The 21,495-nt window shown below is 42.8% G+C and overlaps 1 protein-coding gene across 3 annotated transcripts in view; it reads left to right on the forward strand.

Annotated features, from left to right (window-relative positions):
* The window catches only part of elp4 (elongator acetyltransferase complex subunit 4), a 57,165-nt gene extending 36,302 nt beyond the window's left edge, over window positions 1-20,863 (forward strand). Inside the window, exons 10-11 of one of the 3 annotated variants that reach the window (XR_004896859.1) lie at window positions 14,548-14,996; window positions 20,060-20,147. Coding sequence is in view for 2 of the 3 variants with exons in the window: in XM_035999409.1 (XP_035855302.1) it covers window positions 6,001-6,069; window positions 20,060-20,188 (198 nt within the window). In the remaining variant the exon portion in view is untranslated. Of the gene's footprint in view, window positions 1-6,000; window positions 6,070-14,547; window positions 14,997-20,059 lie in introns of all 3 variants that reach the window. The other 2 variants (XM_035999409.1, XM_035999410.1) reach the window with 2 other exon arrangements.
* The last annotated feature ends 632 nt before the right edge of the window (window positions 20,864-21,495 follow it).

Genomic DNA, 21,495 nt, shown 5'->3' on the forward strand with positions numbered 1-21,495 from the left:
AATGTGTGTGTGTGTGTGTGTGTGTGTGTGTGTGTGTGTGTGTGTGTGTGTGTGCTACCTAACACACATACGTGAATGTGCGAAGGTGGGGGAGGCACTGGATGGGAGAATACTCCAGTGTGTGGCTTAACCAAACTTTCCTTTTGTCCCTAACAATGATGAGTGATGATGAGTGACAGGGGTGTTAGGAGTGGGATCTGGGGAACAGAATGCGCCTAAGCAGTGCTCACCCAAACTCACACAAAAGGCAGCAAAAGGTCAAATTTGAGGCAAGCTTCTTTTCCACTGGCATATAACATTGCATTCCATGCTATGTCACATAATAAGCTAAAACACGTCGCGTCTCTGCTGTGCTCAGACTGACGTGCCAGTATTTTTTTTATGCAGTTTCACTACCATCCTGTACATCATTTAAAAAAAGTACTTTTGAAGTATACACATTCTGTCAGTTATTGCTTACCAAAAGCAGTTCTACTGGGAGTCTTATCACATTGTGCTCCTGTGATACCTCTTGCCTTTTCTTTGCCCTTATTTTAAACTTTAATAACAACAAGGATTGCTTTGCGATACTCTCTCTTTCTCTCTCTGCATCACTTCCTTTTCTTAACCCAACCAAACTGCATATCAGTATATCCCCTCACTCTGAAGCAAGTAAGAAAACATGCACAGTTGTCCTTTTGTTACGTAAAATCTATACATTGTGCTTACACAGCTCAACTCTACACACAGAAACCCCTCCCTTTCCCCCCCCCCCCCCCACACACACACACACACACACACACACACACAATATTTTGCCCCACTGCTATCTAGGGGTGAGGAGGACTTGCGTGCAAGTGTTTCCCAGGAGGCAGTTGTAGACTGAGGGTTCTGAGGCCCGTGGATGGCTCTAGATGGCGGTTAGCGAGGAACCAGTATTATTTTTTTTTTTGCCTGTTCTTCCTACCCCTCCCCCTCCCCCTTTTTGAGCTCAGGCAGTGATCGTAATGGGGGGTGACAGCTCACCTCTCCCTAGCGTGCCTAAGGTCCTCGGAGCGTTAGACCCCCCCGCGTAACCCCAACACCACCCCCCAAGTCCCGGAAGGCCACAAAGGTTACTCCATATGTTAGTCTGAGGATTCTTATGAATCTTTTTTTTTTTTTTTTCCTCAGACAAGTATATTTTCTGTGAAGTCTAGAAAGATTTGTATGAATCAAATCAGGTACATTTGTGCTTGATCCCCTCATAAATATATGGGCTCAGTATGGAGTCGGGTTCATTGTTTTTTTTTTTTGCTCTGTTATCCTCTGCCTCCTGTTCTTCTGTGTGAGTTGCGACTCAGTGGTGTGAAAAGATCCAGGGCCTGGAGTTTCACATCTATTAAAGGCTTCATGTTTGGAGAGGGAAGTGATCTGATGGCCTGATGTTGTACGCTCACTTACACAGACTGTTTGTATGGGGACGTCATGTCCGTTTGCTTCATCAACCACTGTGTGTGTGTGTGTGTGTGTGTGTGTGTGTGTGTGTGTGCGCGCGTTCGCGCGCGCCTGTGTTTAGTATGCATTTAATCCTGACAGTGAAGCCTTTGCATTAGTTTTGTTTTACGTTTCCTAAACATTGTTTCATTGCTTTACTTTATTTGACAAAAAGTAAGACAAGCTAAGTCCAAAAGTTTGAAAAAATTCAGTATTGTTTGTTCACTCAAAGGTATGATGGTAATATTGTATATCTGTGTTGCACATATCAAAGTTTTCACTTCTTGAGTGTCTTAATTTACGCATATCAGAAATTACTTTCTTACCTAAACAAGATGAAAGATCCCAATGAACATCCTTCTCCAGATAAATCTCATCAAACATGAAAGTTAACAGCCTTCTTTGATGCACATCCTTAAAAACATTCTGACATTCAGCAGTCATCGTTTGAGCTTTCTGCATCAAGAGAAGTCTTGCAAGGAGGCAGGACATGTAATGCACAAAATTATAATTAAATCCGTACACTGAATTTGTTGCACCTCTCAATAGATAAAGCATCTTTGTGTTTGTGTGCGCTTTGAATGTTGTGAGTGTTAACGCTTGTGCAAGTCTTGGATAACCGGCTAGTGAAATTGTATAATGAGTAGTGTGTGTATTGAAAGGAGGGTTTGCGTGCTTATATGGGCGAGGAATAGTGCACCAAAGCATGTGTAGTGGTGAATATTAGAGTAGGCAGAGTGTTAGCAAGGTCACTCTGTGTACAGAAAAAAGTGCTTTCCCATCTCAAACTCTCTCCCTCTTTCTCTCTCCCCATCACTCTGTTTCTTTTGTCGGCTGCTCCCTCTACTCCTCTTTTTTTAATCATAGTGAGCTTTTAAAGAGTGTTGCTCTTTCTACATTCAGAGCCTTTATTCCACAGCTACCAGACACAAAGTCAGCTTGGCATTTTATAAGCTGGTGCCTGTTTTAAGATGTTGTAATAACCCCAACCCCCACCCCCAAAAAAGAAAAAAAAAAGACAGGCAAGCTCATTTGGATGGTCAGACAGAAGTGCACAGACACAGCAGCACCGCTGTGGGAATCAATCTGCAAGCTAAGAATATGCAAGATAAGTGCCAAACACCCTGCAGGCTAAAGTGGAATCCCAGCCACGCCCCACACATCACCCCATGTGATGTTTGGGGACGCATCCGACACCTACTCTGGACACGCAACATTTCTTTTTTTTTTTTTTAAACACATGAGCCTTCTATCTTTTCTCAATGCAGTGTACAAGCGCATCAACCCTTCTGGCCTTAATGGCAGCCTACATATCAGAGAGGAGGCACTGGCCTGGTGTAATCTGACTTGTCTTAATTACAGGCAGTATCCAGTAATAGGCTGCTTCCATAGATATCAGCCATTAGAGCAGTGTCTCTGACGGGAGAAGCCCGATTGGCTACGAGGTAGGTGATAAAGAAACCATGCCTCATTTACCTCCAATTTTTTGTTCACACATCCTTGTATTAAAGTCAAGCGTGAAGATGGCTAAGGACTGTGTTAAACTGATTTATGTGCTCTCCTATGTGGTGGTAGCTAATCTGCTCCTCCTGATTGCATTGTCAGCAATCAGTGCTGCTCTACAACTAAATGATTTCACTGGATGGAAGTTGTTTCAGCAAAGTTTCAATGCTGAAGCTTTTCATTAAATTGTCCCTTTTCTGGACTCATTAAAATGGATGCATTGTGACATATGTTCTTTAAATGTTGTGAGCTTATAAAAGGACCCTGCCTAAGCTTTAGACGTGCCTGTGTGGTTTCACATCCAAAACCTCAAACCAGCAGCTCTTGTCTGCTAATTGAACTAAACCACAACAAGTGTCCTCAAAATGACTTTACAAACTTGAACTTGAAACTTGAACTACAAAGTTCTTCTTTTAGCAGACTTTTACTGTTTCCTGTCAACTGTCTGCACTTGTCTGCCTTTTTTCTCTCCCCACAAGTACACACACGCCCTCTGACCGACTCATTGTGTGCTTTGCTTGAGGTTGAGCTGGTATGATGTACAGTGATGTAAATGATGACCAGAAGGATATTGATGATACATTCCCAATCCTTCCATCTCACCCATTCACTTTGCCTTTGTTAGCACCACAGCAGCATGTGATCTGATGACATGATATGTTTCAGTAATTCCACAGACGGCTTCACCATCCATTTCAAATGCCATAAAACAAAGTCAAACCATTAAAGATAATATACCCATCATTAGTATGGAAATTAGAAATGGAATGCCATAGAGTACTGAAAGCTTGTCACTTGAGTGACAGTTAAAGACACTCCTGGTTCAGTGCACTGTATTTAAGATATGTTTGATGTTTTTCAAACTCCGTATTTGGCATATTATCCCTGGGTGGCAGCTCCCACCTTGTTGGTATTTAAGACAGATTTCAACGGATATTACCGGATTGTGGTGGTGGTTGCATTTAAGGGTGCAGCTCCCTCATAACAGGGAGGTGTCGTCTGCTGACAGATCACTGTCTGGATGAGAGAGCACAGCAGCATCCCACCTCATTACCGTAGCAACACACTAACTGAGGGACCGACACACTGCTCGCTGTGATTAAGATGTAAATTTCCTCTAATTGGAATGTAAATTCATACATTTATATGAAGACGTCAGCTGTCAGATTGCAATATTGTGTCCTTTTTTCTCCTTCTCCCCTGTTCCCCAGGCAGGGACTAGGTGCCTGTAATCTGTATCATACTCCCGCAGCCCATCCTGGGATTTGCCGTTTGTTTAATGTCGGGCTCATTGTCCTGCATCCAGCCCATCATTGTAATGCTTCCCATTCATGTTTCTCTGTTTTGTTGCAGTCTGATTTGCTCTCGCTACCTGTGTTTGTTCCTCCATGCATGGATGAGCCGCCAGGGCTTCGGGGATGGGGAGGGACTTTGAGACGGGGCTGGGGTCATTGGGTGGCCGTATTTTGTGTGTGCATCGATTACTTCTGCTGAATGTTCCTCAATGCAAATAAGTCTGCCACTTTGAGAGGAAGCACATGTATCTGAAGTAATTAATTTTACCCTTGAATGCCAGCTGTGGTGTTTGTGTGACGTGTTCCAAATAGAGCTTTCTCACCAAAAAGGTGTTAATTTAGGGATTTGGCAGATGAAGTAAGTGTGTTTGCCAATGTATATGGCCCATATAACTGGGATGCGCTGTTTTTGTCCTGCTAATTCTGAGATTGGGCCATCATGTCAAATTTTTAGATTACATTGTGATATGGCTCATTGAAACCCAATCATTTTTTATTTGACACCATACAGAATTCTCCTCACTCCAATGTTACAGTAAGTCTTGTCTGAGTTATGTCATAGTGTGCCTAGCACAGCCCTGTATATGAAAAAATCAGTAATGTTTCAATCTTTTTCAGAGATATTCCTTTGAGTGGATAGATGGCATGCTTTTTATGTGTGTTAAAAGTGATAAAATTATGTAGTTTATCTAACTCAGCCTTGTAAATACTTATTACAGTTTTCTTACGTGCGTATTTTCAACATACATTTTAAACATTCCCCCACTCATTGGGAGAAGGAAGAAGTAAGATATTAATATTAGTATAGTAAGTATTTTTATGTAGGATGTTTTATTTATATGCGTTCTGACAGTTCAAACACCTAAGACTTCAGACAGCATACTAATCCAATTTTCACACAACAAGCTTCACCAATACCTGTCTCAACAGGTCATGCTCCTGAACGGATCAGTATGTTGAGAAGAACAATAACAAATTGTCATTCACCTGATATGCTCATACATAAGCAAACAGAATGTAATTTGCATGAGGAAGTAGAGGAGAGCAAACACTTTAATAATGACTGTCTCTGGAGATGTCTCCCATCTTTCTTATTAGCACCACTAATGTTATGTACATCAGACCACCAGTAAAGAATTCTGATCAATCTTGCGTTGCGTTGATGTAAAAGTCATATGTTTTGTAGAACTTGTATGGCTTGGGACGTGACACACAAATCTGACTGAAAAAAAAACTCATTTCATCCTCTATCTTAGCAATTGCGAAGTAAACAGTAGTATTACACCATTCGTGTTACGCAATAATTTACCTAAAATGTTTCCTTTGATTGACCAACACAGTGCATTGATTGATTATATTGCATTTTATTGTGGCAACAGCTGAACTAGTTTGAACTTTTTTCTGAGTCCTCTGCATTGGCACACATGTGGATGTGCTCTAGCAAAATGCATTCATAAAAATCCATTATATGTGCATTATTATAAGTCATGGTAAGGTGTCACAGGGTTTTTGCACAACATTTTTTTTTGTATTATCCATATCTCAATGGTCTCAAAGCTACAACAAAAATCCTTTAGTGAGTGAAAGTTTATATTTCCAAATCGCGTCACTGAGTTCATCATGAGTGAGTAAAATCATTTCAATTTGTTGTGTGTAAAAGACATAACTGGCTGACGTGCCAGAATCCTGCCCACAGGACATGTTCATGAAAACAAACAAAAGCTGCTTGATTTCCTGTTTTTTACAGATCATCAAGCATCCTTGGGTGTGTACTCGAGGATCCTGCATATTTCCTGTACATTCTTCTCAGGCACAGGTAGCGTGTGAAATCTCATAGGTCACGAAAACCTTTCTACCAAGGAGGTTCAGATGCAGGGGTTGCCTGGGCATCTTCCATTGATGTATACAAATGTGTATGTGCACCATGTTGGTGACTTTTGCCACTCAAAGTCGCAGAGGGATTGCTAGACTGGGAATAGCTAGTTAGACGTGTGCACTCAATAATTACTACGCTCTTGTAACATCTGAAACAAACAACGGGCATATTCTACATGACACAACACGTTCTATGACATGTTAAAAAACTGTATGCTCATCCAGTGCCAATCACCTGCACCTGTGCTGGAGAGCTCCCCTATATGGCTGCCATATCATATTTAAACACATATAATTGTAATGGCTGTAACACGCCTAAATACCGCTCAATGGTGCTTTTTGCCTCCAACGGCGCCTTCCAGGCAGCTAACCCTAACCTTAACCCTAAACATAACCATTGCCGCGCTGCCTGGGAGGAGACGTTGGGGGCAAAAAACACCAAAGACCCTAAATACCTTAATCAAAAAATAAACAGGAAACATAAACCTTAAAGACAATGATGTGTTCCCAGTATGTCAGTGCGTGTGAAGGGTGCTGCAGAGTTTGACAACACATGTAGGTGTTGTAGGGTGCAGGAAATTAAAAACACTGGAGCTCACAGAAGGACCCTCCAGGCCAAGTCAAGCAGAGAGGAAGAAGAGAGAAAGGGTGAAGGAACCCTTCTATTTTAAGGGCCAGCTGGCAGTCTTAGTAGCTGAACCTGTGTTAGTTAAACACCAGTTGGTCTTCACAGGCCTTGCCTTTTGTGTTGTATGTGAAAGAGCCTGGGATTCCCATGCAGTCTGATTCCAGCTGAGGGTTGAGCTGTACACCAGGAATCCTGGCTATGCTGCCACAGCATGTCAACACTACTCCACCTACCAGTGGCACCTGACATTCTCAGCGTGCCCTCCCTCAATTAGCCCTCCATCAGGAAGGAATCCTAATAAACCTGCTCCTTTCACTTCCATTCCATCCATCATCTTCTGTTTATTACACCGAATCAACAGCGTGTAAAACTGACACGTTCCCAGCCGTTGTTTCTGTTAACCAGGAATCTGCCTCTGGTCAGGTGAACCGGTCGGCCCTGGTCATGTGGGTTGTTTTCAAGTTTGGGATGTGCTCGTACATCCTGGTGACTGGAGAGCAGCCTATCCGGAATTATTCTGATGCACCCCCCTTACACACCACCCACAGTGACTTAAAGTTCCACCCATCACCTGACTGTTCAGGTGTCAGAGAAGGAAGTGAATCATCTCTTTTGCCTTAAGGTGCCATGAGAAAAGTGGTTCACTTACTGTACAAGTTGCTCAGTGATTGAGATTTAGAAGTTGACATGTTAAGGACTTTTATTCATTTTATTTTTTTCAAGATATTACTAATGATGATAATATTTCATTCAGCCCGTCACTTGCTCCTTTAGTCCTCAGGCTCTTTTGCAACACAGTGCCACACGACCAACCAGGCTTGGCTTTCGTAGTCACAGAACAGACATACAAGAGGAGAGGGAGGAAGAAACTGGGGGGAGAGAGAGAGAGAGAGACAGAGGAAGAGAGAGAGAGACCATTGTGTCCCCCAGGTATGACAGAGTCACTCATGCAGAAATATCCCACATGGAGGGAGGTGGGAGAGAGGGAGGGAGCATGAAGGAACTCTTGGCTTCCACTCCTCGCTTGTGCCCCCCTTCCCTGAAAACACATCTGTCTTCTTTTCTTTGCCACACACCTTTTCTGCATCCTTCGCTCACCTTCTCACTCCAGTAACAGAGACTTTTAACTGCTAACAGCTTAAAATGTTTTCTCATATTTTGGGCGGCCAAAAACTGTATTCCTTCGGAGTATTCCTTGTCACATGTCATGCGGCCTGCCATATTTCGTCGGCCTTTCTGGGGATCGAGCTCTTTGGCTGCAAGTTCATTCTCTTTTTAGCTAATGTTCTTTGGCCTTCGAACACACTGCTGTTACCGTTACCCCAAGCGGTCTGTCTTACATGAAAGTATGTGTCGGCTCTACAGTGATCACCATTTTAGTCTGCGGCAGAGCTGTCTCATGGCTGCACGCATTAAAACAATTAAACTTTGCCCCTCCCCCGCCACAACAATCACTTGCGGATGTGTTGGGTGAAATTTAGCAAGAAATTATCATTTTCTGAATCACTTCACTCTGCTTGCTCGGTGTTTGTTTCATTCTTTCTCTTTCTCCGTCTCGTCTTTGAGCGGTTTAAAAGACTTGGAGCCCCCCGCATGTCCTTCTTTTTGCTTCTTTTCTCTGTACTTTTTTTTCATCATTATCCAACAGCACTTTTCTGTGCGTGCAAATGCTTTCTGAACGGCGTCCTTTCTTCCCTTTCAGGCTGGATGTCATTGTTGCTGCCTGTGGGCTGGGTGTATTTATTTAGGGGTAATTGGTGTGTGGATGAGTGAGGTAATGAGGTGCATCCACACTTGGCTGCTCCCCTCCCTGAGAGCCTGAGACAGACGTAGCCTAGCTGGGCTCCGGCTTGAGCTATACCACACTGCTGTTCCTCCACACAGGCCAGAATGGCTCTTTCATACCCAGGTGGACAAACACAATCACAGGGGCTGATACCTCAATGAGGCGTCTGCAGTTTGAAGTGGTGTGTGTGTGTGTGTGTGTGTGTGTGTGTGTGTGTGTGTGTGTGTGTGTGTGTGTGTGTGTGTGTGTGTGTGTGTGTGTGCACGCACATATCCTTGCATGTGTTCATGTGCTTGTATTTATGGGTAGAAAGGGAAATAAACAGCGCTTAGTTGTTGGCCTGTCTCTGCGGCTTGTGTTTGTATAAGTGATTTTCCCTGTGTGTTTGTAAGTGCATGTATATCAGGCTGAGTGGGTGTTCAATGGAGCTCAAGGAGGACCTCTGGCTCTCATAGCCCCCTGCCAACCTCAAACTGCCCCTGATGTCCTACAGAGTTACCTAATGATTTCACTTACACCTCCCTTATCTGTCTGGCCCGTGTGGCAGCAACCGTCTAACGCGTCAGCCTTTACATGCCATTTGCTGCCTCATATCCTGTGAAATTCAATTGCACAGCTCCAACTGTAGCCAGAGTAGGGGGATCTCCCTCTCTCTCTCTCTCTCTCTCTCTCTCTCTCTCTCTCTCTCTCTCTCTCTCTCTCTCTCTCTCTCTCTCTCTCTCTCTCCATCCCTCTCTCCTCTCTCACAGTCTCTCTTTCTGCCATCTCCCGTATTTGTAAATACAAACAGTTCTACCATCTTACTTTTCCCCCCGTATTATCTTAGAACAACCTTGCATCGTTTTTAGCACTCTAAAATTGACACTTCATTTCACCGCAGTGTGTTGATGACATACTCTGAATGAGATGTAGAAGTTTTAATCCGGGAAGCTTGGATGTTTGAGGCTGCCCACAGGTGTGCAGCAGATAATATTATGCATAGATTGTTTTGTTGTTATCAGGGTAATTGGTGTAGACCTGCCAGCCTTTGATAGACACACAATTACTGTATGTGATGCATAAGTGGACTCATTTTAGGGCAGGATTTTGAGTTGCTAATGGTGCATTATTCAGCTTTTGGTCTGTCCCCAAAAGTGCCGGGCCAAATCAAACACGCCGCTCCAGGGTAATTGAGGCCCACTCCGCACCCCCTGCAGTGAGCAAGGCAGAACTGTAATCCCCTGACAACTCTGACTTGGCCCCAATTTGGCAGGCCGCCCATTTCCCAGCAAAACGCCTAACTTGACATCGGGGAGAATGAAGAAGCTGATAGTCACATTTGGAACGCTTTCCAATTTTGTTATTCTTTTCAACTCAACAGCCCTCTCCAGCCATCTCTGTGCTCACTCTTACTTTTTTATTTTAAACTCTACTTCATAGAACATAATTGCACTCCAAAGGTTTTGGGCAAATAAACCTAACCACAGAAACGCTTCCACTTTTCTTTTAAAACTGTTGCCAGAAACTCTACCACAAAATGAAAGGCTCAGTAATTACAGAACATTTGAGCAACATTTTTGAGTGACTTTTGGACTGAAAATCATCCATTCTGTTCATTTTGTCAGATGCAGTTTTGTAAAATTAGGAAAGGAATTGCCTATTTATTTCGATTGATAGTCACCTTACTAACCAAACTGGTACTGCAGCTTGCTACCTGCAGATAAACTTTGTTTTGATATTAATTATTCCTCCATTTCCAATCAACTCTAAAACACATTTAGGGGAAATTATACTATGCTAAATTGGCCAAAGAGTAACAGAATAAAATGAGGATGTTGTGAAAGAGGAGTTTCTAATAAAACACCTGGACTATGACATTTACCAAATGTCTACATCAGACATTTGATATTAAATATTATGTTTCATTAAAGACTTTGTGACGAAAAGTCTGCATTGCATGGATGGAGTATTTGGTCTCCTTTTACTAATGTGTACAAATTGCAAATTCATTATGATTTGACAATGTATCTGTAAATTCTGTTCATGCCACTTTATCTTTTCTTAAAACTACATTCTCTGTAGTGCCTCCTCTTATAGGGGTCATTTGTAAGAAGGTTATCACATGCATTTAGCATTGTCTCTCTGATTTTTTTACTTTACCATGCATCCTCCCCAGGCCCTGGCTCACTGTTTTAATGGCTTTAGTAATGCTTCACAATTAACACTCAGCCAGCGCTCTAGGTTAGGTAATGTGTTTCAGGCAAAATTAGAAAACACAAAACAAGAATTCCCCGTCACCCACAGTGCTTCTATGACCTAGAGGTAACGGGGGAAATGAAAGGTGGTGAATTTTTTGACAGGGCAGCCAAGGTGATGTCTCATTCCCTTTGACATCTTGAACACCCTAAAGGTGGCTTTGCCAACAGTCTACCCAGGAAGCACCTCACCTAGCTGTGGCTAAATTTACACAACCACCTGCCCACAGGGAGCATACTGGAGAGAAGAGCAGAGGTGGAGTTGGGGTGAGGATGGAGGACAAATAGGGGAAGAGAGCAGGCGGGGGTGGGAGACTGAGGTCAAGTTTAAGTAGCTACATTGAACTGAGATTGAAGATTTTTATCCAAGAAGTTTCAACATTTCTGCTTAGTATTTTGTCCCTCTTGGCTCGGCTTTTGCTCTCTGCATGCTTTTTTCTGTTGTACTGCAAGTTGCATCAGAGTGGAGACAGAGAATAGGTCAGATTTGGGTTTTCCAGTGAGTTCAGTGGATTAGTGGAACCAAGCATTTCAGCCCCCAGGGATTCCAGTCCACTGGGAGCACATCAGCTGTGTTCTCATATAATTTCACTGTGTAACTGTGAAAGAGGTGACCCTTACAGTGTCACAAATAACAGTGGTAGACTGAGGACGAGTGGCTGTAAATACCTGAGCCCTTTGCAAGACTAAATATAAAACATCTCATAAGAAATGTCGTATAATGTTTTCCAGTACTTTTGTATTTGTTCTGTTCTTAATCAAACTCATTTCTTTTATGTTATGTTGTTTTTTTACTCCAAGACATTTTCATTTTACAAAATGCAAGAAGTTGGAAAGTTCTTAGTACTCTGGAAAGTTGTTAGTTGAGATGCACGTCTGCAGGAACACTATTAGTCACTGTTGGTCACACAGCTGTTGGCTGTCCATGGGAAAATAGTTGTTGCAACTGTATTATTCTGTAACACCACACTTTCTTATGTGTCTCATCTTAATTATAATTAAAAGTCTAAATGAAGTTCCCTAGCTACTATTGTTTATTACCTGAGATAACATATTGGAACAGCTTTTTTTAGTTAAAAGCCCAGATTAACTAGATACTGAAGCAATTATAAATTGTCAGTTATTATTTTGACATTGCCACATTCTTGCCACATTTTAATGAATAGGCAAAGACTCTTTCCCTTTAAAACTGTATATTCATGCTTTTTATAAATTTATTCAAAGGTTGCATATATTGAAGCTTTCAAGACAGACAGTCCAATAGAATGGTAACAATTCTAGATGCTCCCCAGTGGCAGAGTTCAGGCCATTTGCCTGTGGGCTGATGTGGAGTGAATGGCCTTAGAGGCTCTAGGCTGGTCTATGTGTGGCCCGGCTGGTCCAAGTCAGCAGTAATGACTGGCTTTGGCCAGCATGCCTGTTAATGTGAATGGGGTTACTCTGGGCAACACCTTTTCAGCTGGGTCCTATGAAGTCCCCAGTATGGTGGTCTTTGTCCACACAAGGGCTGTCCTCTCAGCAAAAAGGGCTCCTTTTTTTGTGAGGACTATCAACTGGTGATGGATTATACCCACCCCCCTTTATTCATCCGGGCAGACTAACAGACACGGATGCATGCAAACATACACACAAACTCTCACGCATACGTACAACCACAATGACATCAAAAGTATTACAAACACATCAGCACATTTATCTTAAACAAGTGTTTTAATAGACGGTTTTCTTAGGTATACTCACATAACAGGTCAACATCAATTGCTTTTGCGTTGTTCATTTACTGTCCCCTTCATTTCTCATAGACATGAAAATAAAGTTTCTGATTAATCTTGAGTTACAGAGAAGGTGTAGTCACTTCTTTCTCTTCAATATTCTTCTGTTTACTTTCTTCTATTTTTTGCTGAGGGATGATGTAGAAATCCTCAGAGACATTTGCTCCATGAATGCCGGTTCGTATCTGCATCCTAGATGTATGTGTGTTCCATGTGATTGCTTGAATAGTTCCTGTAGATTTCAAGCTGTTGAACTTGAGTATATGATCCTGAATGTAAAATAATTTATCAGTGATGCTTAAACACAACTGCACCTCTTCTGCTCTATGGTCAATCTCCTTTACTGATGAGTAAACAGAGTATATACTATATGCTATTTTGCGCTGCTCATTGTGGCACCAAGCCAGCAGAAAACAGTTTGTATTTTTTATTTTTTTTGCTATGTTCTTCTCAGTTTGGGTCTTGTGCCTTACAATGTCATAAAACTGTCCAAGATTAGTACTAGTAAGTAGGTGGTTGGAGATGAGGTTCACAGACTTGTGGAGAGCTTTAACGTCATCATGTTGATCTTGGAAATATTTCAAATGCCAGATAATGTGTTGTCATCCTCGCCCTTCTGTCCGCCCTATTCCATACTTGTCTTTTGCTCACACAACAACAAACTATTCCTCAGTGAGTGTGGTCGCCCCCACTCCTGCTAAGGGGTCAGCCACTTACCCAGGCTGACACAGTAACCTCCAGACGACCTTTCGCTTTGCCAAATGTTATGCCTGTAAACTGCCTGAACTCCATCACAGTGCAAAAAAGGAGACAACAGGAGAAATAAGGTGTTCTGTTGGAAGACAGGCTGGGTTCAGGAAACCCTAGTTGTACTGGCCGGCTTTGTGCACTCATGTTGTAAATACCTCTGTGTGACACATGCATAGGCAAGTGGCAGTGTGTGGCTGTCTGCTTTTGTACATGGTTGTATGCACTTGTAGACTGAGTGCAACACGATAAAATAATGAATAATACATGTCAAAATATCCTTGGTAATGCTCTGGCTTTTATTTTTGGTGACTAAAGCAGTGACAGAGCCAGTTAGGACAGTGATCTAAAAGGAAAATTTCGACATTTTGGTAAATACGCTTATTTGTTTTTTTATCATGTCGTTGCGGTAAGGTTGCCAGGCAACCAGCGGCGGAGACTCTTTTTGCCCAAAATCCATCTAAAAACCAAAATGTGTTGTTTTTACACTTTGTTTTTGAATGGATTAAACAAACAATATATAAAGTGTCAAGTAGTTAGCTTTAAAAGTAGGTAGGCAGATTTTGTTACCCTTGGACAGAGCCAGGCCAGCTCCTTCCACCAGTTTCCAGTCTTTATGCTACGCTAAGCTAACTGTCTGCCTGATCCAGCTTCATATTTAAAGGACAGATATGAGATGGTGTCCATCTTCTCATCTAACTCTGCAAGTAAGCGTACAGTATGTCTCAAAATGTCAAACTATTCCTTTAAACCATTACATACATTGTTTAAATATTTATAGTCAGTTGATTTCTCAAACTGTTCTGTGCAGTGGTATGATAATTTTATTAAAAAACCACTCAACACTCAAAGTGGCCTAAAAACTTCATTATAATGAGGAAATGGGCTACAATGCCTATAGAAAGTTGAATAGTGGGTTAAGCTATAGCCTTGTGCTGTTTTTGAGATGAAATAAATTGATATGTAGACATTTTCTCCCAAGTGTGATTATTATAGAAGGGCATATATGTAGCACTAGAAAACCTGCTTTTACCAAAAGTGTCAGTGATGTTTTCACCTGAGGACGTATATATCAGAGTCATGGCTTGAGGCGTAAAATGTGTGTTTGAGGGGCGGAGGGCACAAGAGGTCCCCCAGATATGCTGTCATAACCCATGCAGCCGCGCTCTTTGCAATGGGCCTATCTGTAGTGAAGGCAGCACTTAGACATGTTTGTACTCTATGCCCTACATCCCCCTCCCTTTCTCCCCAGGCACCATGTCACTCCAGGGCGGACCAGCACTTCCTGACTGTGCCCAAGTCCATAACACCAACTAACCCCCCCCTTACTACCCACCACCACCGGGGTCAACGTGCCCTCGCCTCCTCACCCTACAACGCCCACGGTCCATACCAACACTGCCCTCCAAAGAGAAGCAAAACCGAACTGAAAAGAGACAAAATGGCCCCACGCTGCTTCCCTTGTCAAAGCTTTTGACAGGCCTGCGCAGAGGCCCCCAGAGGAGGGTTCAGTTGAAGATGATGACGACGGAGATAACAAGTCAAGTTGTTGTGTTACAGCGCAGTTACACTTTGGCCCTTGTTTGTCCATTTGGTTATTCAGAAGCATCGCGGAGCTAACTGATTCCCATGCATGTCATGTTTAGTAACATGACAGATACTATCCAATGCTGTTTTAGATCAGTCTGTGGAGCGTGAAGGGTAAGTGAGGAGCTAGCTATTAACATGAATAAACATTCCATTAGGTATTAAAAAACCTTGAAATATTGTCAGCTAATCAATTTCCTGTTTGGACATGCTCACTTAATAATGGAATTCAGTCAGTTATTAGTCCCCTCCTATTCTTCCAGTGTTTGGGAATATAATTACACTCAGAATGCTTACTCATCCTTCTGCCTGCCTGCTGCCTACTCTGTCAGATGCATTAGCCATGAAGCAGAAGAGATGAGGAGCCTGTATCTGTCTGTCAGTCCGCCTGACTGTCTGTAAGCTTGCCTCTCAGATTATCCTGGATCAGGCAGTAGGTGACATGGCGAGCAGGTGACCATCACCCAATTACCAAAAAGAAACTCGAGATGAGCTCCAGTGTAGTTTACATTTGTGTCGTTCTTCTCCTGTCACTCTTATACTCTTTCCTTATGCCCGTCCTTTACTGATTTAAACATTTACGTTTACATTATTTGCATGTCAGCAGGATAGTGTAGTTGGAAAATGTACCCAATCCTTACATGTTATGTCAAATGTTATACTTGACGAATTCAGCTGATGCTGAGGGATGCAGGGTGATGGTCCAAAAATGCCGTGACAAAAAAATAAATGTATTAGCATTTATTTGACAAAAGAATAATCACATTTGTGTGAAACAATGAGGAAGATAAATGAAAGAACATCATTTAAACACTAAAAATGACTAAGTCTGAGGGATAAAAACGTCCCTAGTCAACAGGTTATTGTTAGGGCAAGGTCAGGGATCGTGTTGCACTCTTTGTTACCACAAAAGAAGAGGAAGGAAGAGCTTCTTCTCAGCTTTTGTTAGGTGCAGGTGGGCTAGAATTACCAAAGTGATGGGATTTATGCTGGGTTGTTTCTGCATTTTTTCTGGTAAGGTAGCGGAAGTATTGTGTGAAGTTTTCCACCTAAATGCGATGATAGTTTGCTTCTCCAATAGAAAAGCACATAACTTCATTATGTGGATTTTGCTGTGCATAAGTTAGAACTAGTTCCTATAGGTTCAGCAAATGATTTCCCACACAACGCAGTGTAACTTTAGAGGTGTGAGGGATTACGGCACTGGGAGGTGATTTAGCTTAGTTTAGTGACTGGATAGACCAGCAAGTCTGGGAAATTTCTACCAATTTCATTCTGCTACCATTTTGACCCTTGGCTGGTTGTAGAAATGGGACTGGAAATGGAGGACATTGACCTGTTGTCATGGACAGACATACACATTAGTTTACAGTGGCTGCACTGCAGCTGTGCTGCTCAGGGAAATTGAATTGGCAAAAGGTATCACCTCTAATGTGACCACTGTCCATGAATACTGGACTTGTGGTATATAAATCCATTCAAACTGTATTTTTTTTTAATATAGTGTGTTCTGCAACAATACGATAACTGGAATTTCTTATTCATGCATTCACAGCATATAGCCAGATTGCTTTATTGACATTTCCTCTGTGATTGTAATGACTTCAACTTAGTGATACAAAGTTAGGTTTCTCTCATTTCACTGACTTGATAGAGCGTATAATATGCTGACCAAATGACAACAATAATTGTGTTAAGTAGGTGTTTATGGTAAATATCATGTCGCTTCCATGAGCATGTTACAACATTGGCTAATCTGATTGGAACAGCCAGACCGGTCGTCAAATGTTCCAACAAGGTGTTGGGTTTCCCATAGTTCTAAGCTGTACATTGACACGGGCCATTTGAAAGTGTGGCTAAAACTCTATGGAAGAAATGACTCGTTAAATTAGCACCTAATACTCCAGTCATTAGCAAGCCGTTACCACCAGTGGAATGCCTTTGATGGTGCTGCTTTGTGTGAGTAGGTCCTGTTTAAGCTCCAGTTGGAAAAAGTGGTCCGTTTGTATCTTGGAATATAATGCACTTACATAACATTCTTATACTCAGAACCATAACATGATACAAACCTTAAAAACTAGCCATAATACACTGATGTGATATCAACAAACAACCACTGGTGTATGTGGAGATTGGGAACAACCGGTTACGAGCAGCATGAAACGCCATATTCCTTAAGAACCGTTTCTTTGCGGTGTTTAGTAAGCTGAAGGGAATTGTCCATTGTGGGGTGATATTAGTAACCCTCTTAGGCAAAGCTAGTCTGTGGGCCGGCCCTCAGGGCTCATTTCAAGTGCTTAGCGGTCGTTTGGAGCTTTGTCACCCCTCACCCTGTTGCCAGCATGTCCCCAGCCCCTCTGGCTGTGGAGCGGAGCTGAACCACAGATCTTTACCCCTGCCCGCCACCAGGGAGGGAACACTAACATCACAACTCAAACGCACTCTCACACACATACTCACACTAACATTGTGGCACACATCCATTTTCAACACCCCCCCCCCCCCCCACACACACACACACACACCAATGCACCACAGCCAATGGTCTATTTTCCCGCCGTCCACTCCCATCCAACACCCCCACCTCTCTTATTTTTTTCCTCTTTCTCCACCCTCGTGAAGGTTGCCAGGCAGCAGAGAAAGACTTCACACACACATCCACCCCACTATGCCTCTGAGGGTTTTCCGGATGTCCTTGTTTACATCATGGAGTGTGCAGGTCGTAGGGAAGCAGACTTAGAGCCTCCCTGGTTATGTCTGTCTGAGTCCGACACTGACCTCTATTCATTTGGTGTCAATGCAAATGTTGATGGTAGCCCAGCACTTGGCTGCCATCACATATTTGGGTGTAAATTTCAAAATTGGGGTTGAAAAAGAATTTAAATATTTTTCTTGGATTGTCCTCATCCAGTTAACCTGCATTAGCAGTGATATGAAAGTAGTTTATTTGACGTGGAACTGAATGTAAAGTAAGTTTTCATGGGCCTGATAACCAATAAAAGTTATCAGCCCTAATATTGGCTGTCAATAATGTGCTGGGTGGTTGCTGACTGTTACTAGGCTCCCTCTTCCCTCTGTGTTAGATCGATTGGTTATGTCTGCTCCTCCCTCCAACTTTGATGTTAGCATTGATTGTTCCCATATGCCCCTGAACTCAAAGGTTAGAGGAGCTGAGCTGCACTTCTGGATTGCTTTGACCTTCGCTCTGCACATGCTCAGTGTGTTCACAGAGCTCGGAGCCAAACAGACACTGTATAGCCAGGCCCGTGGGTGCGTGACAGCCAGACAACGGTGTGATGTCTTTTTTTTTTACTCACCCACTGAGGGTGATGTATATGTGATTGATTTTTCTCCTACCCCTCTCTCTACCGCGTTTCCGCTGCAGTGCACTAAGCAGGACTGAGTCCAGGCTTGATCAATGCATTGTTTTTCTTTTTCAATCACACTCGAGTGAGCTGAAGACACGAAAGGTTACACAGGTGAGGTTTGGCAGGGGTGGAAGCTGGAGCTTCTGGAGGCCCCCTCAAGGCCAATATATGTGTGTGTGTGTGTGTGTGTGTGTGTGTGTGTGTGTGTGTGTGTGTGTGAGAGAGAGGGAGAGGGAGTCAGAGAAAGAGTTATACAAAAAGAAGTTTAACTAATTTATCATGTTTCTTCCAACGTGATCATTCTTCTTGTGGTGTCACAAGAGTTATTCTATGCTCATTATGTGTGTCTTGTCTTTTCTCGCAGTAGGATTTTCCGTCCGTGCTTCTAGATGTCCTTTGTAACCTTACCTTTACCATCTGACATTAAATTATAGGTCCTTCACAATGTCTCAGAGCTCACCTGCCCCAGGTAAAAAAGGGCTGCATGAAGACTACTCCTCTTGTTTCCTCTACTTGCTTGATAAACGGACTTCTGACACTCACACAAAGGCAATGTGTTGAACAGAAAAGAGACCACTTGACGCGTCTCTGACCTGTTAGCGACAGTAGCCGGAGCACAAGGCTTCATATCAGACATGAACATTTTGCGATTCAGACTGAGAAGTTTCAATGCTCCTTAAAAACAATGGTATTAAGCAAAGGGTGGAAGTAGTCCTGAATTATCTCTTAGTAATGACGCTGTTAAACCCTGTACCCAAGCACCTAGTCATTAAGAAAAAGATAAGTATCTGTGGGAGTGGAAGGGCTCTCCTAAAGTTCCATGTCTGGAGGGGGTAAGGATGTGGCGGGCAGGGAAGGTGTTGAGGGCTGAGGTGGGGTTTATAGCACAGGCTTTGACCAGTGGGTGTCATATGTCATGGCAGATTCTTTCAGGGACAAATTACAGGGTTTAACTTCTCTTGTACCCGGGATGCTTGTATTCTGATTTAACTTCCTCGATAGACACTCGAGCGACATGCTACTCAACACCATTGTTGGGCTCACACTTGACTCACTTGGAGATACTTCACCTCCTCTCACGCTCTCAGCACCTCTTTAAGACTGTTCATGGAGTGCCATTGGCGGCCTTTCTAGCCGCTTGTGGCGAGACCAGGGCAGTGTAGCCCCTCTTAAGCTTTATAGTAGTTAGCGTGTTGGTGTTAGGGGGCTTTACATGAGTGGCCCTCATTAACCTCTTAGCGTCTTTGTGCTTTGAGTTGGCACAGGGCTGCTCCATAGATAAGCTATGAAACAGCTAAAGGTCTTGATTCTAATGACTCTGGTATTAGCTGAACATAATCATTTGTGTTACTAACTCAGCAAATCAACACAAGTGCAAACACATCCAGATTTTGCATTCACATTTGTGTCTGAACACACACTTTCTTTTACCTCACCTCATAAATGCCTGCTGTTGTGTCCCATACACAACTTCTCAAAACACACACATTCCCTGTCAGCTGTAACAGACCTAAAGCTCTCTGAAGCATTTAGCAGCACGCTAGCAGGTTTACTGTATGTTGCTAGTTCTGAGGGGAGTGCTGAAGCAACTAATGCAATTTCAACCCAACATGGCTCTCTGTGAATAAACATCACTGAAGTGTACCATCTACTGTATGTTGATCCACTGTAATGTTTTCTTTTTTTCTCCATACAAGCTGATCTAATACTCTGCCCCCCTCCCTTCCTCCCTCTGTGTTCCCCTCTCTCTCTCTCTCTCTCTCTCTCTCTCTCTCTCTCTCTCTCTCTCTCTCTCTCTGGTTTCTGTAGAGACTGCATTTGCCTCCAGACTTGTCTGAAACGGTGAGTCGTGTGAGCAGGGGGGAGCTGGCCGGAGCGGTCATGGTGGCTTCGGGCTGTGGCACTGGCACTTCCGGCAACAAACACCTGGACTTCTAGCGCTCCCACACAGTAGCCATGGGCAACCAACACCTGGAACGCCGCGGCGTTGTCCTCTTTACCGTGGCGACCAGGTTGTTCCCTCGCCCACGTTATGTCAACCTCGATAACCCTGCCAGACATTACCACCTGTCAACTGTCCCAGCCAGGGGTGAAGATCTAAACATCCCCAGTACCTCATCTCATAACGGACACATTTCATCCTATATTTTATATTTTCTTTTTTATATAAACCTAAAGTACACTCTGTGTTTTTCTCTGACAGTTTGCTTTTTTCCAATGTAAGTTGAAAATAATGTGAGCCCTATGGTATTTTCAAAATGTTATATGAAGGTATATGATTGGCAGATTGACTATTACTTAACCCAATTAAAATCAAAGATGGAAGGCTTATTTAAGATGTTGTACATTTGTTTGTTTTTTGTTGTTGCCCATTCTCTGGGGATTTCGCTTACAAGTAAAGTGTAATAATTTTTTTTGTCTTCACAGACTCTCACTCATGGCAAACATTAAATAATTTAGCTGTTTCCCCCTAGCTCCGAGCGTACTGTACAAACATAAGTGGCCACTCCTAACTAGCTCCACTATGTACAATAGTAAAGTCAAATATTTTCTTGGATAATGCAATGAAATGTGCTTTTGTTAAGGTAAATAAAAGAAAAGAAATACAAAGTATAAAACATATGCTCTTCATTTTTTATACTTTACCGCGTCTCAACACCAGCTTTGAAGGGAACGTTGACTACCTGTGAGACTGTGAGGATGTAAAATGAGCATGTTATAAATGACTGATCTCTGGTCTGCCTCACAGATTTCAGGTTCACTAGGGATGCCTCCCTCTGACCCTGAGACTGTGCCGGTGAGTGACGTCTACTTCCAGTAAGCTGGAGAGCTGAGCAGGGATACGGGCAGAGGGTAGGAAAGCTGGATTTGGGTGCAGGCTTCACACCTCATCAGGCATGTTTGCTGGATGAGCTGCTCTGCCATGACAAGCCCAAAAGAACAAATTAGGTCAAATGGTGACATGGAGAAACAGAGAAAAAACAACATGAGAAATTAAATGTTTCATTTTTGTTTTCCTCAGTCTGCTGCTGATGCCAGTTTGAATAATTTTGCCTGTGAAAACTGGCAGTATTGGTAACCATCTGCAACACGTGTTGGGAATGGGTAGTGTTACCTGACAGTTTCATGCATGAATGGAGTGCTCTTATATCCAGTGTATGAGAGAGAGAGAAAGATGACATACACAGGTCACTTATACAGGTGAACGAAAGCTTGAGTTGTTAAGATAAAAAAAAAAAAAGTTG

Source organism: Sander lucioperca, chromosome 3, assembly GCF_008315115.2.
Source record: "Sander lucioperca isolate FBNREF2018 chromosome 3, SLUC_FBN_1.2, whole genome shotgun sequence".
NCBI lineage: Eukaryota > Metazoa > Chordata > Actinopteri > Perciformes > Percidae > Sander > Sander lucioperca.